The sequence below is a fragment of the Eutrema salsugineum genome, unplaced genomic scaffold (genome assembly GCF_000478725.1).
Source record: "Eutrema salsugineum unplaced genomic scaffold, Eutsalg1_0 scaffold_2, whole genome shotgun sequence".
Lineage (NCBI taxonomy): Eukaryota > Viridiplantae > Streptophyta > Magnoliopsida > Brassicales > Brassicaceae > Eutrema > Eutrema salsugineum.
This window is the reverse complement of record NW_006256829.1, coordinates 5,805,118-5,829,142: the sequence shown is the minus strand read 5'-3', so window position 1 is coordinate 5,829,142 and position 24,025 is coordinate 5,805,118. Positions and strand designations below refer to the sequence as shown.

Sequence of the window (24,025 nt, the reverse complement as noted above, 5' to 3'; positions counted from 1 at the left end):
ATTGGATTTTCTTCTCAGTGATGATTGTCATATTAGATGAATATAGTTACCACTACAAGATGAATTTTATTGCAATCGGAAAATATGGCAATAGGAAATCACTTTAGTAGAAACCAGAGAAAAAAAAAACAAAAAATGCTTTAGGTAGACAACAGTCACACACCAACCACTTGCTCCTCTTTGAAACTCTAGGCTAAGGCAAAACGAGAAGGAAAATATGTGGCTAAGAAATTTTGTATAATATCAATAATTAGTGAACCTAAGTAAATAAATAAATAAAAAGCAAAAGCATAAAAAAAAATGAGTGGCCTAGAACCCTCCTTTATTTCCTTCCACGTGTCTGTTTCCTGTAGAACAGACGGCTAATGTAAGAATCAGTGACATGGACAAAAGTGCACTCAAATATAACTTTCACTTCCACCTGGTAATGATTTATATACAATTAATAATTTGTTCCTATCATATCTACTTAACGAATGACACAATAAATTATCTACACGATTGATAAAAAAATTTAACACGAGAAAGTTGAGAACAATTAAAAATATCTGTATATGGTCTGTATTTTATCTAGGCCTTCGTACGTAATGGAGCGACACACACCAGGTTTTTTTTAAGAGGCAGAAGATATTTAACTTAATATTTTCGTTTTTTTCTGTTTATTCAGTACAAAGAAAAACGACAAAACGAAATAAAAGACAAATATCTCATATTGCTTGTAGTTTATTTGATTTTGGATTTTCGCTTATGTTCCATTTGAAATCATGATCGTTGTAAATCATTCAGAGGTCCGTGCAAATATCAAATGGATAATTTAAAATTAGTTAAAATTTGTTTATTGTAAGTTTGTAACTCTAAGCTCTCAGTCTATCAGTCAAGCTAATAGTAATGAAATATGTTTCGATAAATAAAAAAACACTCCTGTTTGTGTAAAATCTTTTAGGTGATAGTTCTGAAGTTTATTTATTTATTTATTTTGTTCAAAGAAGTTTTTTTTATAATTTATTTATTTCTCAAGAAGATAAATTGTGTTATCCCATAAAAAAAATAGCTGTTGAAGTTGAATGAAACCAATGCATATGACGAAGCGAGATAATAGCGAGTAAGGATAAAATATTATACCCTCGCGAGTAGGCCTCGTATTTATCCAATTAAGTAAGTATCTTCTGGTGGCTCACATTTCTCCGCCAGCAAAATCCATTTTTCCCTTACATAAAAATTAAAATACTCCCTCATTATTTTCCATAATTCGAGTATACAAAATATAGATGAAAACAAATCAAAATATACAAAAGCAAACGTCAACCAAATCTTACTACTGTATCCTCTTCTATTTCCCCATCAAGTCTAACCAAAACAAATAGATTCATTCATTTTAATGTGATATATTTCAAAAGAAAATAAATTAATATGCTATATGTTATTTGTTAGTAAAGACAACGATAAATCCACTATTTAAAGAAGGAAAAAAATTGGAAAGTGACTAAGCGCACGAGCGACACGTGTCAATGGGGTCTTTGAACGCGAGCCACAAGATTTCATCTGTTTCTCGAGCCTCCATGGAAAACCAATAATATATTGGCAAAAAATAAAGAAAAAATGAAAATTGTAAAAGCGCACATACTAGATGCTGACGTGGCATCCCCTCTTCTGTCTTCCTATTTTCTCACCCCAATTTCTTTCCTCCACAGACCCCAAACACTTCCCTTTCTTCTTCTTCTTCTCTCTCTCTTAGCTTTCTTCCCCAAACAGCTCCTTCCTTCTTCCGGCGAATCAGGACCGTCAAAGCCTCTTTTTTTTAACTCCGGCGATCATAGTTTTCTGAGAGTTTCATTTCCAACATTACATCTTCTTTTTTCTCTGCGCCAAGATTTACAGCGAGAGTTTTTCTGTTTCCCTTCTATATAACCCCAAAAATCTCCGGTTTGCTGGAAATTTTCCGGAAGGTTATAGATTGTTCCTAATTTCAGAAGCAAATCGTTTGTCTTTTTCTAACTGGAGCAGAGAGGAATCAAATCATTTTCTGGGATCTATAGAAACGGACGGAGAAAGGAAGATATTAAGCTGATTCGAAGTCCAGATTCGCGAATTTAACATCTTTAGTTTGCTTTTCCTTTTTTTTCCCGATCCACACCTTCAAGTTTTTTTTCCCCTCCGGCGAGATCTTAACTCGGGAAGCTATGGTGTCGTCTTCGTTGACTGCAAATGTTCAGGTCTGGACTCAAACCTTTTCGTAGTTCATTTATCACTGTATCTTTTCAGATTGGGTAATCAATCTATGAGTTTGAAATAGTGTAGAAGAACATTTAAGATAGAGTCAAAATAGAGTTTAGCCTGTTCGTTACCTGAGTATAGTAATTCATTTGCAGACTCTTGTTTCTTCTGAGCTATGCGTTCTCTCTAAATTTGTGTTTGCAACTACATTTTTGTGAATCCTTGATATGGAATCGATTGTGTTTGGGTTTGGTTTGTTAAGAAGTGTTCATGTGTAGGCAAGCGAATCGGTGTTTGTAGTTTATTTGAATGAATGTACACTGACCAGAAAGTAGATGATCTAATTCCACTTTCTGCGTATATGTTGTAAGAAAATAAGATGATGTTTCCTAAAAGCGTTTTTGCTTGGTGATGGTCTCAGGCTACCAAAACTCCTTCGAGGAATAGAGTTGAGGAAACTGGAGACAAGCAGATACAATTCAATGAACAAGTTTTTGAGGGAAATGACTATGCACCCAAGGTTTTGCTTCTCTAGCATCTAATGTGTCAATGTTGTTATGTAAAGCGAAGATCTTTTGCTCAATTCATCTTTCCTTTTTAGGCACGAAAACCATACACGATAACAAAAGAAAGAGAGAGATGGACAGATGAAGAGCATAACAAGTTTGTTGAAGCCTTGAAACTATACGGACGAGCATGGAGACGAATAGAAGGTAAAATATTAATGATCTAATAGTATCTCCACTTGCTACCGAGTTATGTATGGTCTATATACAAACCTGAACCATCGAACATATGTTTTGTTTCACTAACAGAACATGTGGGTACAAAGACTGCTGTTCAGATTCGAAGCCATGCTCAGAAGTTTTTCTCTAAGGTCTATACACTTTTTTGCCATGATATCTTATCCCTTGTTCACAGAAAGTACCAAGAGCTGCTTAAACAAGTGCGTACACTTGTGTGGAGACTTATGTACTGACTTAGCTCTGTTCTGTTGTATCACACAGGTTGCTCGAGAAGCAACTGGAGGTAATGGGAGCTCGCTGGAGCCAATTGTGATACCGCCTCCTCGTCCCAAGAGAAAACCAATGCATCCTTACCCACGTAAGTTTGGGAACGAGGCAGATCAAACAAGTAGATCGGTTTCTCCTTCAGAACGAGACAACCGATCTCCAACCTCTGTCTTGTCCACTGTTGGATCAGAAGCCTTGGGTTCCTCTGATTCGAATTCACCCGATCGAAGCTTGTCCCCGGTTTCTTCTGCATCACCTCCAGCTGCTCTTACAACCACTGCAAATGCACCTGAAGAGCTTGAGACTCTGGTAGTTGACAAAAACAAAAACTCTTTCGATATGACAACAATACCCGTCCTTAGAGGCTTAGTTTCTAATGACCTTTGTTTGATCAATATGTACAGAAGCTGGAGTTGTTTCCAAGAGAGAGACTCTTATACAGAGAGAGCTTGGTCAAGGAACCGACTAAGCAAAGCCTTAAACTATTTGGGAAGACAGTTTTGGTATCTGATTCAGGCATGTCGTCTTCTCTAACAACTTCAACTTGTTGTAAATCTCCTATTCAGCCATTACCACGGAAACTCTCCCGATCCGAAACATTCCCCATGATTATAAACCCACAAAAAGAAGAAGAAGTGGAAAACAGATGTTTAGTAGATTCAGGGAAGGCTGTCCAAAATGAAGGATCATCGACTGGATCAAACACTGGTTCGGTGGATGATACAGGACATACGGACAAGAACTCAGAACCCGAAACAATGGTATGTCAATGGGAATTTAAACCTAGCGAGAGGTCTGCATTTTCTGAGCTCAGAAGAACAAACTCTGAGTCAAATTCAAGAGGATTTGGTCCGTACAAGAAGAGAAAGATGGTTATAGAAGAAGGACAAGAACAAGAACAACAAGAGATTCGCCTGCACTTATAACTAGGACATTTCTCAGGTACCCCCCAAAAGAAAGGTCTTTAAATTCAATATTCATTCAACTTCTAAATGTTCATCAAAGTATTAGTTTTCTTTTTCTTTTTCTTGATTTCATTGTTTTCTTCGAGCTGTTTGTTGTTTAGGCTAAACTTCAACATTTGTAACTGTAATACTCTTGTACAATTTTTTGTTTTTAAAAGATATCTAGTGATTATGAGATCTTTGTTGATGTGTTCAACAAAAGGAAGTTCGTTTACAAGCAATTTCAGGATTCAATTGGTTAGGTGAAGAGTCTCCTTCAGCTTGAAGGCGAAGACGAAATTGGTGATGTTATTATTACCAACAACTGAAGAAATAGAACAACAGTAGCTAACCTTAACGGTGGTGTTCAACCAGATAATTGAACCGGTTTGAAAACCAAACCAAATTTTAATTCTGTTATCATTTGTTTTGTTGCCTCTGTATGAAAAAAGGAACAAAATCAAAATCGAAACCAAGTCCGAATTAAACTAGTAGAAAGTCATAGAAACCGGATCCAAACCGAAAATAAAACCCTACAAAACCAATGTATACTAGATTTGGTTATACTTTTGAAAAACTAAAATACTCAAATAAAAACTGACCCAACCCCAAATTGAACACCTATGTTTCTCAATACGTGATTGAAGCTGGTTTTATCCGGTCCAGGTCGGCTTTGGTTCTGTTCGGATCCTAGAAAATTGGGACGCTCTTTCCTTAACTTTTTTAGTTATTAATTAATTTTGGAGTGAACCTGAGGCCAGCTTATATTTTGGTCAAAAATTTAATGGAATTCCGCGGAAAATTCATTATTCCGGATTTTGTTTGCTATACTCAGCTGTAGTCTGGACTCTGGACCAATACTTACCAAACCAGAATAGACCGATTATACACCTATTCACATAAATCTATCCCGGACTTGGTTCGGATCACGTTAGCCAGTAACATGCTAGGTACTACTCTTAACGTACGCCGGATTACTGTATAGTGTATGTATACGCAAAAGCAAGAGAATCTGACGTCACAATAACGAAACAACGTCGTTTTGGAAACGGAGGTTTGATCAAGCCCTGAAGCTGTGACGGAAGAACCGTAGGAGAGAAGAGAATGGCGAATGAAGCGGTCAAGTTTGTATGGGAAGGAGCAATTCCTCTGCAGATTCATCTCCACAAATCCGAAGTTGCTTCTCACCCTGCTCCTCCTCCTGCTCTTGTAATCCACTCTTCTTCTTCTTCTTCTCGAAACCCGAGCTTTTTTTTTTTTTAATTTTCCGATCGATGGGTGAAAAACTCTCTAGTGCTTAGTGTTGGATCATGATCGAATTCGTGTTTTAGGATTTTTGCATCGAGTTTTTGGCTTTGAATCATTTGATTTTATTATCAATTTGTTTGAGTGCATGAAAACTGAGGAATAAGTTAGCAATTGCTTTGGGGATTGGATTTGACGGACTGAATCGTGTAGCAAGAATGTTAAGCTCGAGATAATAAAAAAATCATACGAGTATATTGTTTTAATCACTCGCATTTTCAGGTGTTAGCACCAAGAATAGGATATTTGCCTCTATTAGTTTCTCTTATAAAGCCTTATTTCAAGGATTCACTTCCTCCTGGGGAAGATTCCATCTGGTTTGATTACAAAGGATTTCCTCTGAAATGGTAAGCCATTGTTCATCTCTTAGTATATAATGGGAACAACTATCTCTCTTTTGTAATATTTTTACCTGACACTAGTTGAATCTTCTTTGGTGTGTAGGTATATACCAACAGGCGTTCTTTTCGATCTCCTATGCGCAGAACCAGAAAGACCTTGGAATCTCACGGTAGTTTTTTCCTTCTCTGAAGTTCATCAGCTTCTTTTGCTTTGAGAGATGAGCTTAGTGGATGTATTAAGCTGAAAATTGAACACTTTTATTAGGTTGCACGAAAACCTATTTTTATCTTTGCAGTTCTTGAGCTTTTCAGAAACTTTTTTATTTGCAGATACACTTTAGAGGATATCCTAGCAACATACTGATACCATGTGAAGGAGAAGATTCTGTCAAGTGGAACTTTGTTAATTCTTTGAAAGAGGTTAGTGAAAGTTTCTGGAAAGTTTATGATTTTTTTGTCATCTTAAGTGGGAACGTCTATGCTTTAGATTAATTCCTTTCCAAAGAGACACTGCATACTGTTTCATTAAATTTCACATTAGTGGCAGTAAAATATTTGCTAATCTCACAAGAGCTGCTCTTTTTGTACAAGTTCTTCCACATCTTGATGTATTGTCAAGTTAAGAAAATACAGCTCACATCTCTGTCAATCATCATGAACACAATTTCCCTATATTCAGTTCTGAGGGTTATGAAATTTCATAGACTGTGTAGGTGTAGCTGGTAATGACGGCGAATGGTATTTTTACCAATTTGATTTTTTTGCCGCAATTGATTGGTCATTCCTTAGTGGAATAGTCGTAGTCTTCTCCTCTGTGCTATTTTAACAATGCTCTACTCCTGATCCTAAGTAAGACAACTGTATTTGATTAGAAGTTCTTACTTGCTTGAAATAATGTTATTCCGTAGGCGGCATATATCATCAATGGAAATTGCAAGAATGTTATGAATATGTCTCAGAGCGATCAAGAGGATCTGTGGACCTCTGTCATGAACGGTACGATTGGTCGGTGTTAAGCATATCTAATAATCGCGTAGCCAGTATCATTCTTGCTACAGCAATACTTCTGGTCATAACTCTAATCGCCACTAATGTAGCTTTTGCGTTCAGCATTGTCAAATGTCACTTTCTGCATCAACCATTGTTTAGCCTTTGCATATATCCATGATTGAATTAGTATCGAGTTCTGAAAACTAATGGTTTGGCAGGTGACCTTGATGCCTACACAAGATTATCACCCAAGCTTAAAATGGGAACTATCGAAGATGAGTTTTCAAGGAAAACAAGTTTGTCTTCTCCACAATCTCGACAAGGTGGTGCTGAGATGGATGTGGCTGGACAAGTTAAGACAGGTTTGCCAACTATTTATTCAGCTGCAAATTTATGTAAATTTTTTTCCCACATTCTGTTCACAAGATGATTTAAATTCAATTTGAGGTGACACACTTTTGTGCAAAGGACCTAGTTATAAACAGTGGCAGTAAAATAGTAGTTTTCACTCTTCTAATAAATCTTCTAAACAGCAACAACTTAAATGAAAAGAATTATGCTCACAAATTGGTGCACCTATTTCAGTGTTGGCTAACATGATACAAAAGTAATAGTGTCCAAATTTTTCTGGTGCAATCACCTTTTTCCTGACTCTTGATAATCCTTTTTTCTTCAGCAAGAATCCCTGTTCGGTTGTATGTTCGAAGTATAAATCAAGATTTCGAGAATCTTGAAGATACACCTGAGATCGATACATGGGATGAGATCTCGTACCTAAATCGCCCTGTTGAGTTCCTCAGAGAAGAAGGTAGCAATATCATCTTAAAGATCCGCATTGTTCTTTTTTTTTTTATCTGAGTTGAAAAGAGAGCCAAAGTTTCTGTATAGAGTGAATACAACTGTTCTTGAATCTTATCATGTGTGAGATAACTGATTAGTTCCAGTATGTAAACAGGGAAATGTTTTACCTTACGCGACGCCGTTGAAAGTCTCCTCCCGGAGTACATTGGAGACAGAGCTCAAACGAGTGAAGAAGAGGGTGAAAAACGAACCAAGGATGGATCAGAAGAAAAAGATGGCTCGCCAATGACGGGAGAAATCAAATTGGTGAGGATTCAAGGGATTGAAATGAAACTAGAGACTCCGTTTTCGTGGGTGGTAAATAACTTGATGAACCCAGAATTCTATCTCCATATCTCTGTTCTTGTGAGAACTCCTCAACGGTAGAGTAAGGTTCTGCTGCTACAGTCGATCAGGTGATGAAATTGATCAAATTCGTTTGTTCTTAGAAGCCAAAAGAATAAACGATTTGTTATATAAAACTGCTACAGGCACTTTGTTCCATTTCTGATAGAAGCACAACTCAGAAATACAGGAAAAATAGAAATGTTTGATTGGTTCATAACCTTTACTGAAAACTTAAATCTCTATTAGCATATTATATCAACATACCACAGCATCTTCTTCAACTTCTCAAAAATCAGCATATACAGTGTTTAATTTTTCCAGCAAACAAATCGGTACAAACAAGCTTTTTGCGAAAAAAGAAAAAAAATTCAGAATAAGCAAATCATTCAGCTGGATTTAGTTTCTCCAGAGATGGAACTAGAAAGCGTGTTGTATTCTTCGAGCTCCTCGTAATACAAATCCCAAACGCATCGGACGCAGCCGTTACCACAACAATCGCCAGGCTCTGGTTTCTCCGGCGGCGGAGGGAGCGAAACCTCCTCCTTCTTAACCTCCTTCATCTTATCCTCCTCTCCCTTGCATGTCTCCACCGTCGAAGTTTCTACAAGATCCCCGCTCTTGGTCGCCATGGTGATCGGCGATTTCGGCTGTTGTTCTCGAGATCCGGAAGTGATGGAATAGTAAGCGAAAGATCGTTTCAGAGGAAGAACTCGCGTTAATCCAAATCTCATGCTCAAAAGCACATCATCAAAGCTTGTCTGGCGATGATTGTAATCCGGCGATATGGCGACCGAGATTCGAGGATGGAGATGAGGACGGTGATGCAACAGGACCATACGCACAGATACAAGATTTGGCCTCTCTTTTCTATATTTTTTTTAGTGCGATTTCGTGCCAAAATGATTTCTCTTACGACTTTTGGTATGGGTAGAACACGTGTCATGTTATCATTGCTAGAACAGAAGCCAAACGACGACCAAAGACATATATATGGATTTAAAGCAAAACAGCACAAATTTAAGCGCTCTCTTCTCTCTCCTTACGGCGACTGGAGAGGCGATATCGATAGTTTTTTTCATTCTTGCTCTGTTCTCTATTTAATATCTTTCACAGAGTAAAAATATTTTTTCTCTCATACTTCCAATCGAAATGATTGAAGTTTTTTCGCCTATATCGGTTCCGACTTGATCGGAAAATAAAATTTCCGGCTTCGACCGGATTAGTTTGCCCATCTTTTCCGCTGATGGTTCCTCTTTTATTGAGGCGATGCTTTCAGATCCGGTGATTGTGTTGGAAGTATTGTTCTTCTTCAAGCTTTGGTATCATCCGCTCATAGCTTGGGAGCAGAGATCTCCCTTAGTCCCTTCTTCAGAAGCCTTCCTCAAGGCGTTTAAGTATGAATTTTGGCTGATCGGAGTCGAACTATGAAGAAAGAAAAACTTATGGCTGAAGAACTTCTCAGGATCTAATCGGAAGAGCATGTAAAATTTGGTACACATAAGTGCACGATATAAACTTCGTGGTGAATCAGACAACAAGCTTCGTGAATTCCTGTCAACGGCGGATATCTCCGGTGAGATTCCCGGCGATGGCGATATGCATGAATTGAAGCTTCCGATCTTCTCTAGGACTGTCACGTGGTCGATGCTTTTCTCCACCTATACACGTGTTGTGTTTTTACTTTGTTATTATCTTTAGTTTGCATGTGTATGATGTGGGCTTTAGCTGGATATATGTTGTTACCAAACTTTGTCCTTTGGGTTTTAAATGAATATTCAGATGACAAAAAAAAAAAAAAAAAAAACGGTAAGCATTTATAACTACCAAATAGTAAAAACGGCATGACATATTTTCCTTGTCAATTTAATAGAAATTTTCTCGGAAGCATTTCGCGGAAGCATTTCAACATTTTCTTTGACCCAAACAAAGAAAATGATAACTATTACAACACACAGAAATCAGAGACTAACCTATGATGATGACTGTGATGATGACTGTGACAAGTCTTTCTTCTTTCATGTTTTTGTATTTGTAGTCTCTTCATTCTTCTGCATAGCATTTCTCACCTCCTCAAGGCAACTTTCAAACTCCATCAACTCTTCAGCGTCTGGGAAGCTCACTGCAGCCTACACACACATATATCGCAGTTATTGACTCTGCTCCTTCTGATCATAATGCTCAGTTATTGTTAGTTAATGATAAGTTTGGTTTATACTTGTTTGATTGTGTTCTTCAAATGCATCTCAGCACTAAAGAGTTCTCGTCTGCTTCCTGTGGACATTGAGATCTCCATGTAGACTCTACAAAGTTCCAATGATGCTCTTGCAAACAACTTGAAACGCTCTTTGTCTTTCCACACTTCTGATCCCTGAAAAACAGGTATCAAAATGTCATCAAATGGAACTGAGAATGCTGCTCATAGATCAAAGGGCTGTCTTCGATTACTCATAACTCATTAATACCTGATATGATCGCACTTGTTTCAACAGAGCCTCGCTGCATACCATAAGATCTCCTTTTATTCTACTCCATCTTGCATATAAACCCCAGATTTCAGATGTACTTTCTGTTCGTACAATCTATAAAAAGACAGGCAAGAAAGTGCATAAAGGACTATACAAAACTATATCAAATGCATCCGCTCACACAGAGAACGAGACAATACATATAGTTGAAATGTTTTCGCTAACCTGCTGGATAATTTTCCCAAGCAACTCTAGGTGGCGTTGAGTTTCAGCTAGGGTTGCAGCACACGGTTTTGTTTCTGTTGATTCATCTGAAGAAGCTTTGATTTCAATCGATGAAGATGATGTACAATCTGAATTCCGATTTTCTAACTCTGTCATTATACGGTCCAATAAAACAACATCAATCCTCTTGTTTTTGCTCATTTTCAGTATCTGTTGTATAGCTTCAAAGGCCTGGAAGAAAAACAAAACGCAGATGAAACCAACTATATTAACTCCTTGGCTAAATTGAAACAGATATACAGGGAACTACTAGATAAGTTATTTATACGAGCGCCGAGTTTTAAAAATATTAAGAATAGCTGCATTTTACCTGATCAATATTTCCCACATCCATAGCTACATGACTAAAATTCTCCCACATCTGCCAGCTATCTCGCCTGTTGATACACGATGTTTGTAAATTACTAATGCTATGAATTCCCTAACTCATATTAGAAATGGCAAGGAAAAGAGAGATACTTGAATTTAAGCGCTTCTTTGAACGCAATGAATGATTCTTTGCTTTTCTTCTTAATCATATGCCTGTCCCCATAAATTAGTACGCATTCAGCAACATCCATAATATACGTGTAAGTGAAAGTAGGTAAGTAATGGGCCGTGAAGTTAAATAGTAAGGCATGCGTGAGCCTAAACAGAGCATAATAGTGAAACTGAAGTGCTTACAGACAAGCAATGTTGTTCCAAGCCTCTCCATTGTCGGGATCAAGTTGAACAGCAAAAGTGAATGCATCGAGAGCTTTCTGAACATCCCTGGCCTATGTATAATGTAGGAGATTATACATTAGTATCCCTCTCAGCCAGCATGACAAGAAATTCTATGTTGTTTATCTATTGACATTTGGAATGGAATCATATTGCTACTGAACTATTGGAGAAGATGGAGTTTGATGGTACCTTCAATGCAGCAGCACCAAGAGCAAACCAACCATCCGGGTACAGAGAATTCAAGGCCATCGCAGCCTCCCTGAAGTAGGAGATAAAATGAGACATCTCACAATTAAATCAGCCTGAAGGGTTAAGTTCATAACTCCATTTCCTCTTTAGAAAGGAAAAAAAAAAAATAGAACCAAATTGTTTAACATACCACAGCATCTTCGACTTCTCAAAATCACCGCGATTGTATGCGCTACGAGCAAGAGCCCGCTACAAGTTGGAAAAATAATTAGAGCGTGTACTGAGAGAGGATATATAAGATTTTTCTACTATGTGTCTTAAACTACCTTAGCACGAACTGACTTATCATTTGAAACTTCCAGGGCTTTTTCATAGCAGGAATCATTAATCGTAACATCACCAAGTGAACACCTGGAACAAATATTAAAGAAATATTAAGTTCAGGTTAAAGACAGGTAATTACGATATCCAAACAACAGGAGGAAAACTCAGACTCAAAAGATTTAAATATACCATAGTCTTGGGTCATTTGGCCGTTCAGAAAGCCGCGCATTGATGAGATCTACAGCCGCTGATTTCTTTCCCAGAAGGCTGAAATTTCACATTGCGTAATAAGGTTCGCAACAGAACAAAAATGCCATAAAGGGAAAAGGAAAAAAACAAAGTGAAGTTAAATTCAACACAAAAGCAGTATTCAAGTTTTTAGTTTACCAGTAGCAGTAAATTAGATTATCCCACAACTCCAGGCTCTCAAATATTGTAATTGCTTCCCCAACCAAACCGCAGCTCACCAGAAGCTCACCGTATTCCCTTTTGTTAGAATCAAAACGGAACAATGAATAAGGCAGGAGGAAACCCAATAGAGATTTCTAAAACATGCACAAAAGAAGATAACTTACTTTCTCAAAGCAGGAATAGTAGGAAGATGGACTGCATAAGATAAAGGGATCCTTTTTGATGCTCCAGGCTCACTCTTGTTAATAGCGTCAACCTAATAAAGGACAATTATCACAGCAACACTAATGAACAGAATGAAACAATCCTACCAAAGGGGTGTTTCAGCCAGGGAGAAATACAACTTAAAAAGAAAAATAAACTAATTTGATAATACGAGCTCTTTACAGAGTACCCACATACCAATTTATCCATCATCTCCAGGGCGCGTCCCTTTGTACGACCCCGAGTTGATTCCCATCGAACTCGTAGTAAGTCACAGAAACACCGTAACTAATAGCATGTGGAAGAACAAAAGTCAGTCAGTTTGTTTCACTTCAATGAGTTGTGACGAAATGAAAGCCAACAGCTCCATACATCAACATTTTAAAACTAGTCACTTTGAAATAACTGAATAACTAAAAAGATTGTAGCTTACAGCAAAATATGTTGACTTTTGAGAATCAATAGCCTCTATATATGGAGCCATATCCCATCCTGCAGGAAAAAAAAATTAGATATTCAAATTAAACTAAAGGGCATAGTTTACTTCAGTTCACCACAGGTGAGCACAACTAGACGACACAGAAGTACGATCAAACATCTTCACGTATTTGAATTGCAGTTACAGCTAATGCCTGGTAACTTAGTTAGTTTACTAGCAGAATTGCTAATATTCTTACCTCCGTCTTTGCATCAGAGCTCTCTACATAGCATTAACATTAAACGTTTCAAAACCACTTGTATTTGGGTTTACTTACTTTGCATCTCATCGTGCCGACTACCCCTTTCAATTAAAAGGCACTGAGCCAAAATCATTGCCTGTTCGACTGGTTTTAAGGGCGCAGAATCTTTGCCAGGTTCACTCTCATCGCTCACTAGTTTGGGAGTCATATATACTTCAGGTGCTTCACCTCCCCAAGCTTCATAAGGGCCAACATCAGCTTTTTCCGAGGCCAGCCTCACGTCCCCATTGGATGAGCTAGTATTCGCTATCAATACCATTTGTGCCTTTGGGTCTACCTATAACAAGATCAGAGGTATTCAGAATAACAAAGCCGAATACATATAGCCAAAAAAAAAAAAAAAAAATTCCCATAGCTTACTTGGTGAATAGTACGAAATCCAAGAGCCCCACTAACAGAGAACTCGAGCTTTGCTGCTGCTTTAGCAGATTCAAGCTGTAACCTGAAAATTTTACTCCGGATCATGACCAATATACTATAGCAGTAGAGTAGATAAAACTGTCACAATATATCGTGATGGCTATCAGAAACTAGAGCAGCATCAACTATATATATGCAAGTTACAAGTTCAAATTTCTAACTACATTGGTCACTGATGTCAAAAACCTTTTCTTGTTTTTTCAAAAGGAAACCACAAGCAAAGTATTTTGGTTAATGTCCTGCCGTAATAACCTATTTACATGTAAGAAGTAGGCAAGGACAATACGGTCTCAACGATAACTTACCGAGAGGGATCAATCCTTCCATATATGCATTGCAACACACATGCTTCCAGATGGATGGTTGACGTTATGGATGAAACTTCGTCTTGTAGCAACTTTGCAGGCCAATAGCTTTCAACTTTTTCCAATGCTCCAAAATGGTCTAGAGCTTCAGCCATATAAACTTGCACCATATCAAACAAAGACGAAGATCGCTCGTGTAGAACTCTTTGATGAATGAGTAAAACTCTAACAAGCCACCATGAAATACTCCTTAATTCAAATGTTTCAGTTGCAGTTGTCTCAAACAACAAATCTTTCAACTTTAGCAGCAGCATTCTAGCAAACACTAAGTGCTGCAGGGAATAAAAAAGTAGGCTGGGTTACGTAGAGTTCACTACAAACAAAGATAAAGACTACTTCCTAGACGTACATTGCTCTAACAAATAGCAGGAAAGACCAAGTTTATACGATTTATAAAACACGCAAGAAGCAACAAGTGTGTCTAAATAAATCTAAAGCACAAGGCATTTGGTTTATTCCTCTTAAAGATAACAACTTCCTACAAACACCAAATGACAAATAATCCAATTCCTTCATAAACTCAAATACATCACGAATATATTATATGCAAGTACACAATTGTAGACTAGAAAAATCGAATAAGCAGAAGAAATAAAGTACCTGGAGATTAGAAAACTTCCCGAGCAAATCAGAGCCTGCAGACATGAGCTGAATCTTTGCCCAGTTCTCCCATTCAACTAATTCCTTACTTTCTGATACTACAAACGGAAACGAACATTTCGTTGATTGTTCAGTCGGCCTAACAGTTGAAAAGAAGAAGAAAAAGGCTCATTAAAGTTTTGAAATTTCCAAAAAAAAAAATCGATTCTTTTATCATTTATTGTAAAAAAGAATCCAGATTTCTAACACTGAAGTTCACAAATTTACCCGGTCAAATTGCAACGAGTGAACCAGAGGGCAGCCGCGATTGCAAAGCACATGACCAGAACAGCACGACGAGCTTTGTCGATTTCATCATACGAAGCGTTCACCACGAACGATTCGACCTTGTCGAGAAGCTCGGAGTAAACTCGTTCCGCGGAATCAACCGAGTCGACCAGGTCCAACTCAGAATCGCCGAGTATTAGCCTAGTAGCATCGGAGGCTAGGGCTCCAAGATAGTCTCCAGCCTCAATTGAAGAGAGAAGGGACCTTATGAGAGAGTCGTGTTGATGGGTTCCAGATTGGGATTCATCAAGCAGATGGGTTTCGGGAGGAGGGTCTGAAGTAGGTAAAGATACTGTGCAACGGAGGAGACGGAGCTCGTAACCGCGTAGGATTCCAATTTCGCCGTCGACCATGGTTGTTAGTTAGTGTGTTCTGGAGGAAACGACGTCAATGAAGGAGGGAACAAAAGAGGTTTTGAGAGGTTTATTGTGGTTAAGTGTAATGTGATCATAAACGACGTCGTTTTTGAATAGTTAAATATGTCCCACATCGTAAAATACAGAGCAAGGCAACGAGGAAGTAGAGACATACATAACAAGGACAGAGCCTTTTGTCCTGAGAAGTTACGGAGCCGTGCGATAAGCACAATAGCGAACTATTCTTTCGCCTTTTACTAAAGAATACCGTGTGCTTGTCGTGCTAATCGGCATACGCTTATTTTTGGAGGGTTGGTCTCTTATAGAGATCAACTCTATCAATTCACTAGCTTGAAGATTTTGTTCCATTATTACTCCAAATTCCTAATACTATAATAAGATCTATAAATAGACAGCGTCTAAGTTACTTTTGTTGAAGCTGTTAAACGAAACTTTATCTGAGCAAAGTGTTAGCTTACTAGTCACCAGGCCCAATGGGCAAACATTGCTTAGTTTTAGCTTAGTTTTGGAAAGGGCGTCGAGACACATATTGATGATATTGAATACGCTACAAAGAAATGTTGATATACTATAACATATTGGAACAAATCTATGATTAATTTATAGATGTGTGTGAAAGCGAGAAATGAATAAGTAAAGAACAAAAAGATGGATTCATGTGAGGGAAAAGTGTAAAGAAGGGTATGTACAAATTGTTATGTATATATGTTAGATGCTTATGCTAACAGATGTGTGTATATATAAATTTTTAATTGGATATAGATCTGGAATATGGAATTTGAAGGGAATAATGACAGAAAAGTTGATGTTGATGATGAGAAAAGCTGAGAAGTGATGCTGGGGTTGGCCCATCAACGCCTCCAAGGATTTTTTCACATGATCCCAAGTTGGACCCACATGTTCTACCATGTGGACCCCATCACCTTGTTCATCTCTTTACCTTTCAAGACTTTTTATACGATGTTGTAAATTTTGTCTGTCCATAATCCATGTATGTCCATCTTATATATGTCTATCTATATCACTATAGTGTGTATCATTCTCATTTGGATGTTACATGCTCATAAACGAACGAGCTTGTGTCTCGTTCTCTTTTGGTGTGATCAGTACTTTGACAGTGAAACGATAAATGTATAGTTTGTGGGAAGTATTAAAACTATATATGAATTTATAGCTGTAACCAATCCAATTGACCAAAAAAAATATCATAGGATCGGTAATCTGGCAAGGCAATGAGGATGACAAGCTTTCTCGTGGAGGTACGAAATGTTTTCTAAATAATTTGGCCAAACTAGACACTAATAATGATAATCATACATCTGAGATCACAAGAGCTAAATGAACAAGAAATTGTCGTTAAAAAATACTAAATCAATGTGATGTGTTTTTAAATACTTGCGCCTGTGATTAAGAAAACGAGACACGAGATCAATTCCTCCACTTCTTTTGGAAAAACAAAAAAAGGTTATAGAGTTGGTATATTGATCGGCGGCAATCACGAAGTTACTAATTAAAGGATTCGCAAGTGGAGATACAACAAATTAAAGGAGACAGTTTATTTCAGTTAGAAGCGCCGTCAAACATAAAGATCTGAAACCAGTTTCTATTGGTTATCCCAAGATTCGTTTCCCCATGCAGCCAATGATATCCTGCCACATGGACACATTCCAAACCGACCATACATGGAGAAGGATGGAATACTTTAGGAGACCACTCTGATGAAGAAATACGTTTTTTGTATTATGGTATACCAAGTTTGATTATTTATGCCTATTTTAAAATGACATGTTTATGTATCGGTAATAAACTTTTATCATTTTTTCTTAACGTCAAAACCAAAATAAAAACATTCATCATTTTTTCTTAGAACATCACTGTTACAAATTTTAAATCTACATATTTAAAACTTTACAGATGAATACAGGAACTGTAATTAAGTTTTCATCGGCAACTTAATTATATCTGCTTATGTAATTAAATACTATGAACCGATCGATTGTGAGTTAATAACAAAAGCCTCTTCGTTTCTTTCATCTTCTCTATCAAACTTGAAGAGAACGATGGATAGAATTAGAATATGTGTAAGAAAAAACAAAAAGAGGAGAAAAAGACAGGACCAATTGGATACTTTTTGCAATTTTATATTATTAGTTCCATGAGGGTGGCATACTCTCCCTTTAATTAATTCACTTTTCTGCCATTATTTTTATGAAAATTTGTCTTTCTCCTCTTTATATATAATCCTATACCCCTCAAGCCCTCAATAACACAAAGCATTTGTCTTCTCTCTCTTGTTTCTTTCTCTTTAGTCTTCCAAATCATTGTCTCCTTCTCTCGAGCCTCTACTACTCAATCAATCAATCATATTTCGATCGGTCTTGTTAGAGTTTTCTCTCTTAACAAGACCGTTCGTTAATTTTCTTTTTTTTTGTTTCTATATAATCAAATATTGAGTTGATCGAGAAGGTCCTATATCATTTTTAATCAGAGAATATATACATGGCTCCAGTCTCGTTGCCTCCTGGTTTTAGGTTCCATCCAACGGATGAAGAACTAATCACCTACTATCTCAAAAGAAAGATCAACGGTCGTGAGATCGAGCTAGAGATTATCCCTGAAGTAGACCTCTACAAGTGTGAGCCATGGGACTTGCCAGGTAATAATTGTTATAATGCACTAAACATATCAATCTATTGATACATAACCATCTGGTACGATACCTTTTTGGTCTAAGAGTTGAATAGGTCTTGAGCGTAGGTTCAGGAGATAGAATGAAGAAAAGAATAAGAATATCACAACGACAAGAAAACCATAATATACGTTAACATTGACCAAAGTTAATACGTCTATACGTTTCCTGTTGTGTTATATGTACAACATAACAATTAATGCAAAACTAAGAGTGAAATTACAATTGTTCAATTTACACTTTGTACTTGTAAGTGTCCCATCCAAGTTTTTGTTTTTTGTTTTGTTTTTTTTTCCATTTCGAAGAACAACCAGAATGAAATAAATTTTAGTGTGCAGCGGTTTGGGTTTGCGTTTCTGTTTCAATCCTGATTCATATTCAGATATATTTTAAACATCTTCAATTATTTTTCCACGAAAACGCAATATTTAAAAAAAAAAACATTAAACCATGAGTGTTAGTCTTTAGGTTATAAAAAATCACAGAATCTATTTCACAGAATCAATTCAGACATTAGATCTAATTTCTTAGAACTCAATTTGGATTGAATTATCGGTTTAGATGCAAAAGAGTAACTAGAAATAACGATTATCTCATCATAGTACTACTTTAGTAGGATACTAGGATTGATTAAAGCAGACGCAACCGAATATGACTGCTTTTTGGTCAAAAACTCTCATAGACAATCACACCTTTTATGTTATGGTTTATAATAATATTTTGTTACAGAACAGATCAATAACAAAATCATAAGAAGAAATTAATATGTATATGAATTTTTGCAGGAAAATCATTGCTTCCTAGCAAAGACCAAGAGTGGTACTTCTTCAGCCCAAGGGACAGAAAGTACCCAAATGGCTCAAGAACAAACCGGGCAACAAAAGGTGGTTATTGGAAAGCCACGGGCAAAGACCGGCGGGTGAGTTGGAGAGACCGAGCCATAGGAACCAAGAAAACATTAGTCTATTATCGTGGTCGCGCCCCACATGGTATTAGGACCGGTTGGGTCATGCATGAATATCGCCTCGATGAAACCGAATGCGAGCCTACTGCGTTTGGCATGCAGGTTTACTAACCAAACCAAACCAATCATTTATTTCCGCATATAACATATGACAATTTGTAGTATATAGTATATTAGTATTAGTCTATTAGAAGAACGTTAATAATTGATGTTGTAATTTCAGGATGCATATGCACTTTGCCGCGTTTTTAAGAAGATAATCGTTGAAGCGAAACCAAGAGACCAACTTCAGCAGCATCGTCAGCCTTACGTCCACACGAGCTCCAATATAAGTGGTAACTCAAGTTTTGACGTTTGTTCAGATCTTGAAATAAGTTCAAATACACATCAAGTTCAGCCTTATAATAACGCTACCGATACTCAACCGCGATTTGGAAACGCAAACGCAATGGGTGATCATGATGACTGGTCGCAATACTTGTCACAAGACATACCTACAAGCTTTTCAAATTATGGATCCTCTTATGGACCGTACCTCACTCAACCAAAGGTAACCTTAGTTAATATAATTTTAGAGAGAGCTTATATTGAATCAAGGGTTTTGGATCACTTATATATCTAACGTTGTCTATATATATATATTTAGGTGAATATAGAAATTGAATGTGACATGTTGCAACATCAAATGTCATTGCCACCATTGCGAGTAGAAAACTCGCCGGTTCAAACCAGCGATTTCTCCAATGGAATGAATCAAAACAGCGGTCAATGCGGTTTCAACGACTTTACTTTCGCAACAAGTAACTCCACCCAGCACTATAACAGCAACGTTGATGATCATTTGATAAACATTGGAAATCTCGATGAACAATTTCTCAATGCTGGAGACTCGACATGGATGAGAATGTCTAACGAAAATTTAAAACAGGTAGTTATTATAATATATATCATAATCATTACTTAAACATAATTTCTTAGTCATTTATATTACATGTTGATTGCCTAATATAACATCATTTTTTCTCTTTTAACAGAGTTTTATAGAAGAAGAAGAGATTTTGCCAAGTTTCGAGGATAATGATCAAGAACTTGAATTTTATGGTGGGTATGATATATGAACTCAAATTTCACAATTGAAACCATATATAAATGTTGAGTATATAGAGATCATAAGTGTATATTAATCATTATCATTATATTACTGCAGGTGGATCTCGGACCAATACAATCAACAACATAGAGATCGATGATTTTTTCTCGTTTGAGAACCGAGTAGAAGACAACGACAACTCAAACACAACCCTAAATTCATCAGGATTCGGAATGATCGAGGAAGAGATCAGAGTAAACCATAAAATGCTCATTTGCACACGTCAAACAACGGAAGTTTTATACTACCAAGTCGTACCATCGCAGATATTGAAAATACACATAAACCCGGCTCATGGAATTGAAGAGAGCACTATGCTGACGGAAGAAGGCAAGGATTCTTGGTTCCAGAAGGCTGAAAATGTTGCCAAGATGAAACTGAAGCAGATTAGTTTAGTTGCAAAACATTATTACAAATGTCTCACAATTATTTTCTGATTTATTTATTTGTTTTTAACTTAATACTATTATACACCTTTTGAAAAGAAGAGATGATATACGGTTTATACTATTACATATTGTCTACTACATAGATCGATTGATTTCATTGTCAGTGTAAAATATTACTGGGGGAGAGAAACCTGTGATTCATAATCCATAATATACTGTTTGTTGATTTCGAAATTTGCATGATATATAAGCTCAATATATTTTGCTTTTCGTGAATCTACTATCTATTTCCTTAAAACATTAAAAAACGATTTGGTACAATATTCTTTGCCACTTACCGAAGCCACCCAAAAATATGAGGACCCAATAGAAATTTCCTCTTATCACGCGCGTTAGGGTTTTCCTACACCAGCCTTCGCACCTATAAGTAGCCTTTGACTAAATCCTCCAACTCAATTCACCAGCCGTCGACTTCTATTTCACTAGGGTTTAGATCCTTTCTCTTCTCTTCAATTCTCACTCAAAATTCTTGTGTGTTCGTTCTTAAAGGGGTTTTCAAAGTTTTGGTTTTTACGCGTCACTTTACTGATTACCACCGTTCTTGTTCATGTTCGTTGTGTATGAGCTGACGCCAAAGTCGTTCCCTATTTCTGTTATTCGTTTTGATTTTTCTGTGAAAATCCTTGTGGGTTTTTTCTAATCAGCTCGAATTTGCAGTTTAGGGTAAATCCGATTGGCATTGTTTCCTTACAGGCAGCTCAAAATCGTAGATTTTCTTGTATGATTGTAGTGTTCGGCTCTGTTTTCACTGAAATTTTTAGAGGCTTTGGTATATAAGAAGTTTGTAGATAAGAATTAATGGAGATTTGGAGGTGATGACAATTTCCCCAGATGATCGAATCTGATTATACTGAGCGATTTATATTTCCTCTCATCAGAGGAAGTCAAGCCTATTTTCTGATCCTTCTCCTTAATTTTTATGAATTACGATTGGTTTAGAATTATTACGGGTTTGTTTGTCAATTTTTAGATTTCCGGTATTTTCTTAGGAAAAAAGTTTAAACATTTAGTAATGGAGACGTGGAGGTGATGACAATTTCCCCAGATGATCGAATCTGATTAAACTGAGCGATTTTATATTTCCTCTCATCAGAGGAAATCAAGCCTATTTTCTGATCCCTCTCCTAACTTTTTTGTAAAATTTGTTTTCTTAAATGATGATTTTCTCAATGGGCTTTCTTTGTTAATTTCTTGTTAATTTTTAAGGTTTTTTTGGAGATTGGAGGTGATGACAATTTCCCCAAATGATCGAATCTGATTATACTAAGCGATTATTATTTCCTCTTCATCAAGAGGAAGTCAAGCCAATATTCTGATCCTTTCTCCAAAATTTTCATCTAGTTTTGTTATTTACATTAAAATATACTCTTTACTTCTTTATAAGTTTCAATTATTTTTGTGGCATGGAGGAATGATACTAAAATCGATAGACTGGATCAATGGGGCGAATTAATTTGGTGACGCTATGCAAATTGGAGCACCATAATTGTGTAGTGTGTTAACCCGATTCAATTAAACATAATTAAGTAAATAAGATTCGGCCAAAACCTTAAGAATAAAGGATTTTATTTAACGAAGAAAGCTATAACGACTTGCTCCGACCAAATTTATCTTTGTCACGATTTCTCAAATGTGTATAACTAGGAGTGCCATCAACTTTTATTTGTGCATAATCTGTCATTGCACGATTTTGGCATTTTGCCGCCGTCACGCCGAAACTAGTTGTCGGGAATCGGACCGGCGAATTCTCGAAGTAACATTCGAAACAAGATTCAAATTAAAACAATCCATAAACCGGAATCAACTCGCTGCATAAAATCAACTTGTAAATCAAATTCAAATGTTATCTTTTTAATCTTCATCAAAGACTGAAATAACAAATTCTGAATTGTTTAATCGGAATTACCTCTCAATGTCTAGTTTATTGGAACGTGCAGTTACATCTGCAGCAATTGTTAAATCCATGAGATAACAAATAATGGGTTGGAAACCCCTACCCCCATATTTCTTCAACTTATACGGCTCCTGCAAAGAACCAACAAACAAAACAGTTTATACCTCTTTAATTATGCTTGCTTGTTTTTTTTTTTTTTCCACTACCCATCTAGTACAATCACATTTGGACTGTCGTATTAGTGATCCGTGGACCACCATCGGTGAGCTCGTTATGATCGATTTGGGAAAAGATAACGCATCTTGCTCGAGCTTCTTTCGCAAGACTATCCGCCCAGACATTTAGATTCCTCGAAATATGAGATAAAGTGCACTCTGAGAAGCTCTCTTGAAGGAGGCGGAAGGTATCTAGCTCTGTATTAAAGGACGGCCAATCAGTTGGAACCTCAGTCATACGCACCAGATCCGAACAGTCGGATTGAAAGTGGACTGAAAGTATCCGTCTCTCTCTCAAACAGGACATAGCCCAGAGGAGGCAATCCATCTCGGCATGGAAGGCCGAGAAGCTTCTACGGCATCCCTGAAGTCCAAACAGTTCAAATCCTCCACCATCTACGGCTTGCTTATATAAGAAGAAGTTACATATAATGTGTTTATATATCTATTATATTAAAACAGAAGCACATTTAGTACTTGCTTCCAAACATTCCTAATTTTTTTTAAAGTGTTTAAAAATAATTTTAATAATTATTTATATTTAATTTCGAAATTAGTTATTAATTTAAATATTTTTAGAGTTCCTTAAATATATGTAATTTAGATTTGATTTGATTTGATTAAAAATAATAAATCAGATATTAATTTAGATTTGATTTAAAGATTCTAATCTAAATAATTTCTATACTATTAAACATTTTTATAAAATATCTAGAATTTTTGAAAAAAAAAATTCACATATGAAAAATAATGGTCATATTTGAAATATAAAATATTTATAATGATGTAAATGATATGATATTTATCTTGCTTATATAATATATTTACGATTATGATTTATTTACAAATTAATAATAAAATAATAAGTAAAATTCAAATATATAATTTAAATATTAAAAATATATTTTTTAAAATTCATAGAACTAAAAATATATATAAAAAATATTTTGGTAACTAAAATCACTAATTTTGAATTATACATGTATATCGAAAATATATTTTTCATACAAAATCAAAACATAAAAAATGAAAAATTATTGCATACACTATAATGTGGTTTGAAAAACCAGTTGTACACTCCCTTTGTTGATTAAATTTTAGAAAACTATAATGCTAAATAATACTGTTAATACATCTCAAACTTTTAACAAATAATTATATTATACGGTAATATGAACGGAAAAATTAGAATTATGTTTTTATAATAGTTCATCATAAATTAATATTAGTGGATGGGTTAAAATTATATTTTTATAA

General features: G+C 36.2%; 5 protein-coding genes and 4 non-coding genes across 9 annotated transcripts; 7 read left to right on the top strand and 2 right to left on the bottom strand.

The window, feature by feature from the left end:
* The first annotated feature begins 1,693 nt into the window (after positions 1-1,693).
* On the top strand, positions 1,694-4,371 carry LOC18018698 (protein REVEILLE 1). Its single transcript, XM_006400200.2, has 6 exons — positions 1,694-2,213; positions 2,636-2,734; positions 2,816-2,927; positions 3,030-3,091; positions 3,222-3,536; positions 3,632-4,371. The coding sequence occupies exons 1-6, from the start codon at positions 2,181-2,183 to the stop codon at positions 4,151-4,153; spliced, it is 1,143 nt and encodes a 380-aa protein (XP_006400263.1). The 5' UTR covers positions 1,694-2,180; the 3' UTR covers positions 4,154-4,371.
* An 836-nt stretch (positions 4,372-5,207) lies between these two features.
* Positions 5,208-8,150, top strand: LOC18018699 (autophagy protein 5). The gene is made up of 8 exons (XM_006400198.2): positions 5,208-5,380; positions 5,699-5,823; positions 5,921-5,987; positions 6,148-6,237; positions 6,726-6,813; positions 7,026-7,169; positions 7,484-7,615; positions 7,763-8,150. The coding sequence occupies exons 1-8, from the start codon at positions 5,276-5,278 to the stop codon at positions 8,032-8,034; spliced, it is 1,023 nt and encodes a 340-aa protein (XP_006400261.1). The 5' UTR covers positions 5,208-5,275; the 3' UTR covers positions 8,035-8,150.
* Positions 8,151-8,183: 33 nt separating this feature from the next.
* LOC18018697 lies at positions 8,184-8,902 on the bottom strand. Its single transcript, XM_006400199.2, has one exon. The coding sequence runs from the start codon at positions 8,829-8,831 to the stop codon at positions 8,382-8,384; it is 450 nt and encodes a 149-aa protein (XP_006400262.1). The 5' UTR covers positions 8,832-8,902; the 3' UTR covers positions 8,184-8,381.
* An 889-nt stretch (positions 8,903-9,791) lies between these two features.
* On the bottom strand, positions 9,792-15,400 carry LOC18018695 (tetratricopeptide repeat protein 27 homolog). The gene is made up of 20 exons (XM_006400196.2): positions 14,971-15,400; positions 14,704-14,842; positions 14,044-14,375; positions 13,679-13,760; positions 13,334-13,595; positions 13,012-13,070; positions 12,777-12,866; positions 12,539-12,630; positions 12,351-12,449; positions 12,153-12,230; positions 11,966-12,050; positions 11,830-11,888; positions 11,640-11,709; positions 11,409-11,500; positions 11,205-11,267; positions 11,056-11,122; positions 10,686-10,916; positions 10,458-10,574; positions 10,211-10,363; positions 9,792-10,121 (listed from the first exon to the last, which is right to left on the bottom strand). Exons 1-20 carry the CDS (start codon positions 15,381-15,383, stop codon positions 10,011-10,013), a joined length of 2,694 nt encoding a protein of 897 aa, XP_006400259.1. The 5' UTR covers positions 15,384-15,400; the 3' UTR covers positions 9,792-10,010.
* A 199-nt stretch (positions 15,401-15,599) lies between these two features.
* Positions 15,600-15,718, top strand: LOC112086978. The gene has a single exon (XR_002899827.1). It is a non-coding gene; the product is annotated as a U5 spliceosomal RNA (small nuclear RNA).
* Positions 15,719-17,890: 2,172 nt separating this feature from the next.
* Positions 17,891-20,647, top strand: LOC18018694 (NAC domain-containing protein 86). Its single transcript, XM_006400195.2, has 6 exons — positions 17,891-18,063; positions 18,882-19,162; positions 19,284-19,610; positions 19,707-19,988; positions 20,095-20,161; positions 20,268-20,647. The coding sequence occupies exons 1-6, from the start codon at positions 17,907-17,909 to the stop codon at positions 20,645-20,647; spliced, it is 1,494 nt and encodes a 497-aa protein (XP_006400258.1). The 5' UTR covers positions 17,891-17,906.
* Positions 20,648-21,465: 818 nt separating this feature from the next.
* LOC112086976 lies at positions 21,466-21,565 on the top strand. Its single transcript, XR_002899825.1, has one exon. It is a non-coding gene; the product is annotated as a small nucleolar RNA Z103 (small nucleolar RNA).
* A 114-nt stretch (positions 21,566-21,679) lies between these two features.
* Positions 21,680-21,780, top strand: LOC112086975. Its single transcript, XR_002899824.1, has one exon. It is a non-coding gene; the product is annotated as a small nucleolar RNA Z103 (small nucleolar RNA).
* A 98-nt stretch (positions 21,781-21,878) lies between these two features.
* On the top strand, positions 21,879-21,980 carry LOC112086977. Its single transcript, XR_002899826.1, has one exon. It is a non-coding gene; the product is annotated as a small nucleolar RNA Z103 (small nucleolar RNA).
* Positions 21,981-24,025: the final 2,045 nt, after the last annotated feature.

What these genes read in the sequence shown, in the direction of transcription:
- LOC18018698 (XM_006400200.2), top strand. Translation starts at nt 2,181, where the DNA reads ATGGTGTCGTCTTCGTTGACTGCAAATGTTCAG. An exon ending in AGCATGGAGACGAATAGAAG is followed by an intron (nt 2,928 to 3,029) that starts GTAAAATATTAA and finishes TTTCACTAACAG; the next exon opens with AACATGTGGGTACAAAGACT. An exon ending in CTGAAGAGCTTGAGACTCTG is followed by an intron (nt 3,537 to 3,631) that starts GTAGTTGACAAA and finishes CAATATGTACAG; the next exon opens with AAGCTGGAGTTGTTTCCAAG.
- LOC18018699 (XM_006400198.2), top strand. Translation starts at nt 5,276, where the DNA reads ATGGCGAATGAAGCGGTCAAGTTTGTATGGGAAGGAGCAATTCCTCTG. An exon ending in TTGTTAATTCTTTGAAAGAG is followed by an intron (nt 6,238 to 6,725) that starts GTTAGTGAAAGT and finishes GTTATTCCGTAG; the next exon opens with GCGGCATATATCATCAATGG. An exon ending in TGAGTTCCTCAGAGAAGAAG is followed by an intron (nt 7,616 to 7,762) that starts GTAGCAATATCA and finishes GTATGTAAACAG; the next exon opens with GGAAATGTTTTACCTTACGC.
- LOC18018697 (XM_006400199.2), bottom strand. Translation starts at nt 8,831, where the DNA reads ATGGTCCTGTTGCATCACCGTCCTCATCTCCATCCTCGAATCTCGGTC.
- LOC18018695 (XM_006400196.2), bottom strand. Translation starts at nt 15,383, where the DNA reads ATGGTCGACGGCGAAATTGGAATCCTACGCGGTTACGAGCTCCGTCTC. An exon ending in AATCTAATTTACTGCTACTG is followed by an intron (nt 12,231 to 12,350) that starts GTAAACTAAAAA and finishes GTGAAATTTCAG; the next exon opens with CCTTCTGGGAAAGAAATCAG. An exon ending in TTGGGAAAATTATCCAGCAG is followed by an intron (nt 10,575 to 10,685) that starts GTTAGCGAAAAC and finishes GTCTTTTTATAG; the next exon opens with ATTGTACGAACAGAAAGTAC.
- LOC18018694 (XM_006400195.2), top strand. Translation starts at nt 17,907, where the DNA reads ATGGCTCCAGTCTCGTTGCCTCCTGGTTTTAGGTTCCATCCAACGGAT. An exon ending in TGAGCCATGGGACTTGCCAG is followed by an intron (nt 18,064 to 18,881) that starts GTAATAATTGTT and finishes GAATTTTTGCAG; the next exon opens with GAAAATCATTGCTTCCTAGC. An exon ending in TCAAGAACTTGAATTTTATG is followed by an intron (nt 20,162 to 20,267) that starts GTGGGTATGATA and finishes ATATTACTGCAG; the next exon opens with GTGGATCTCGGACCAATACA.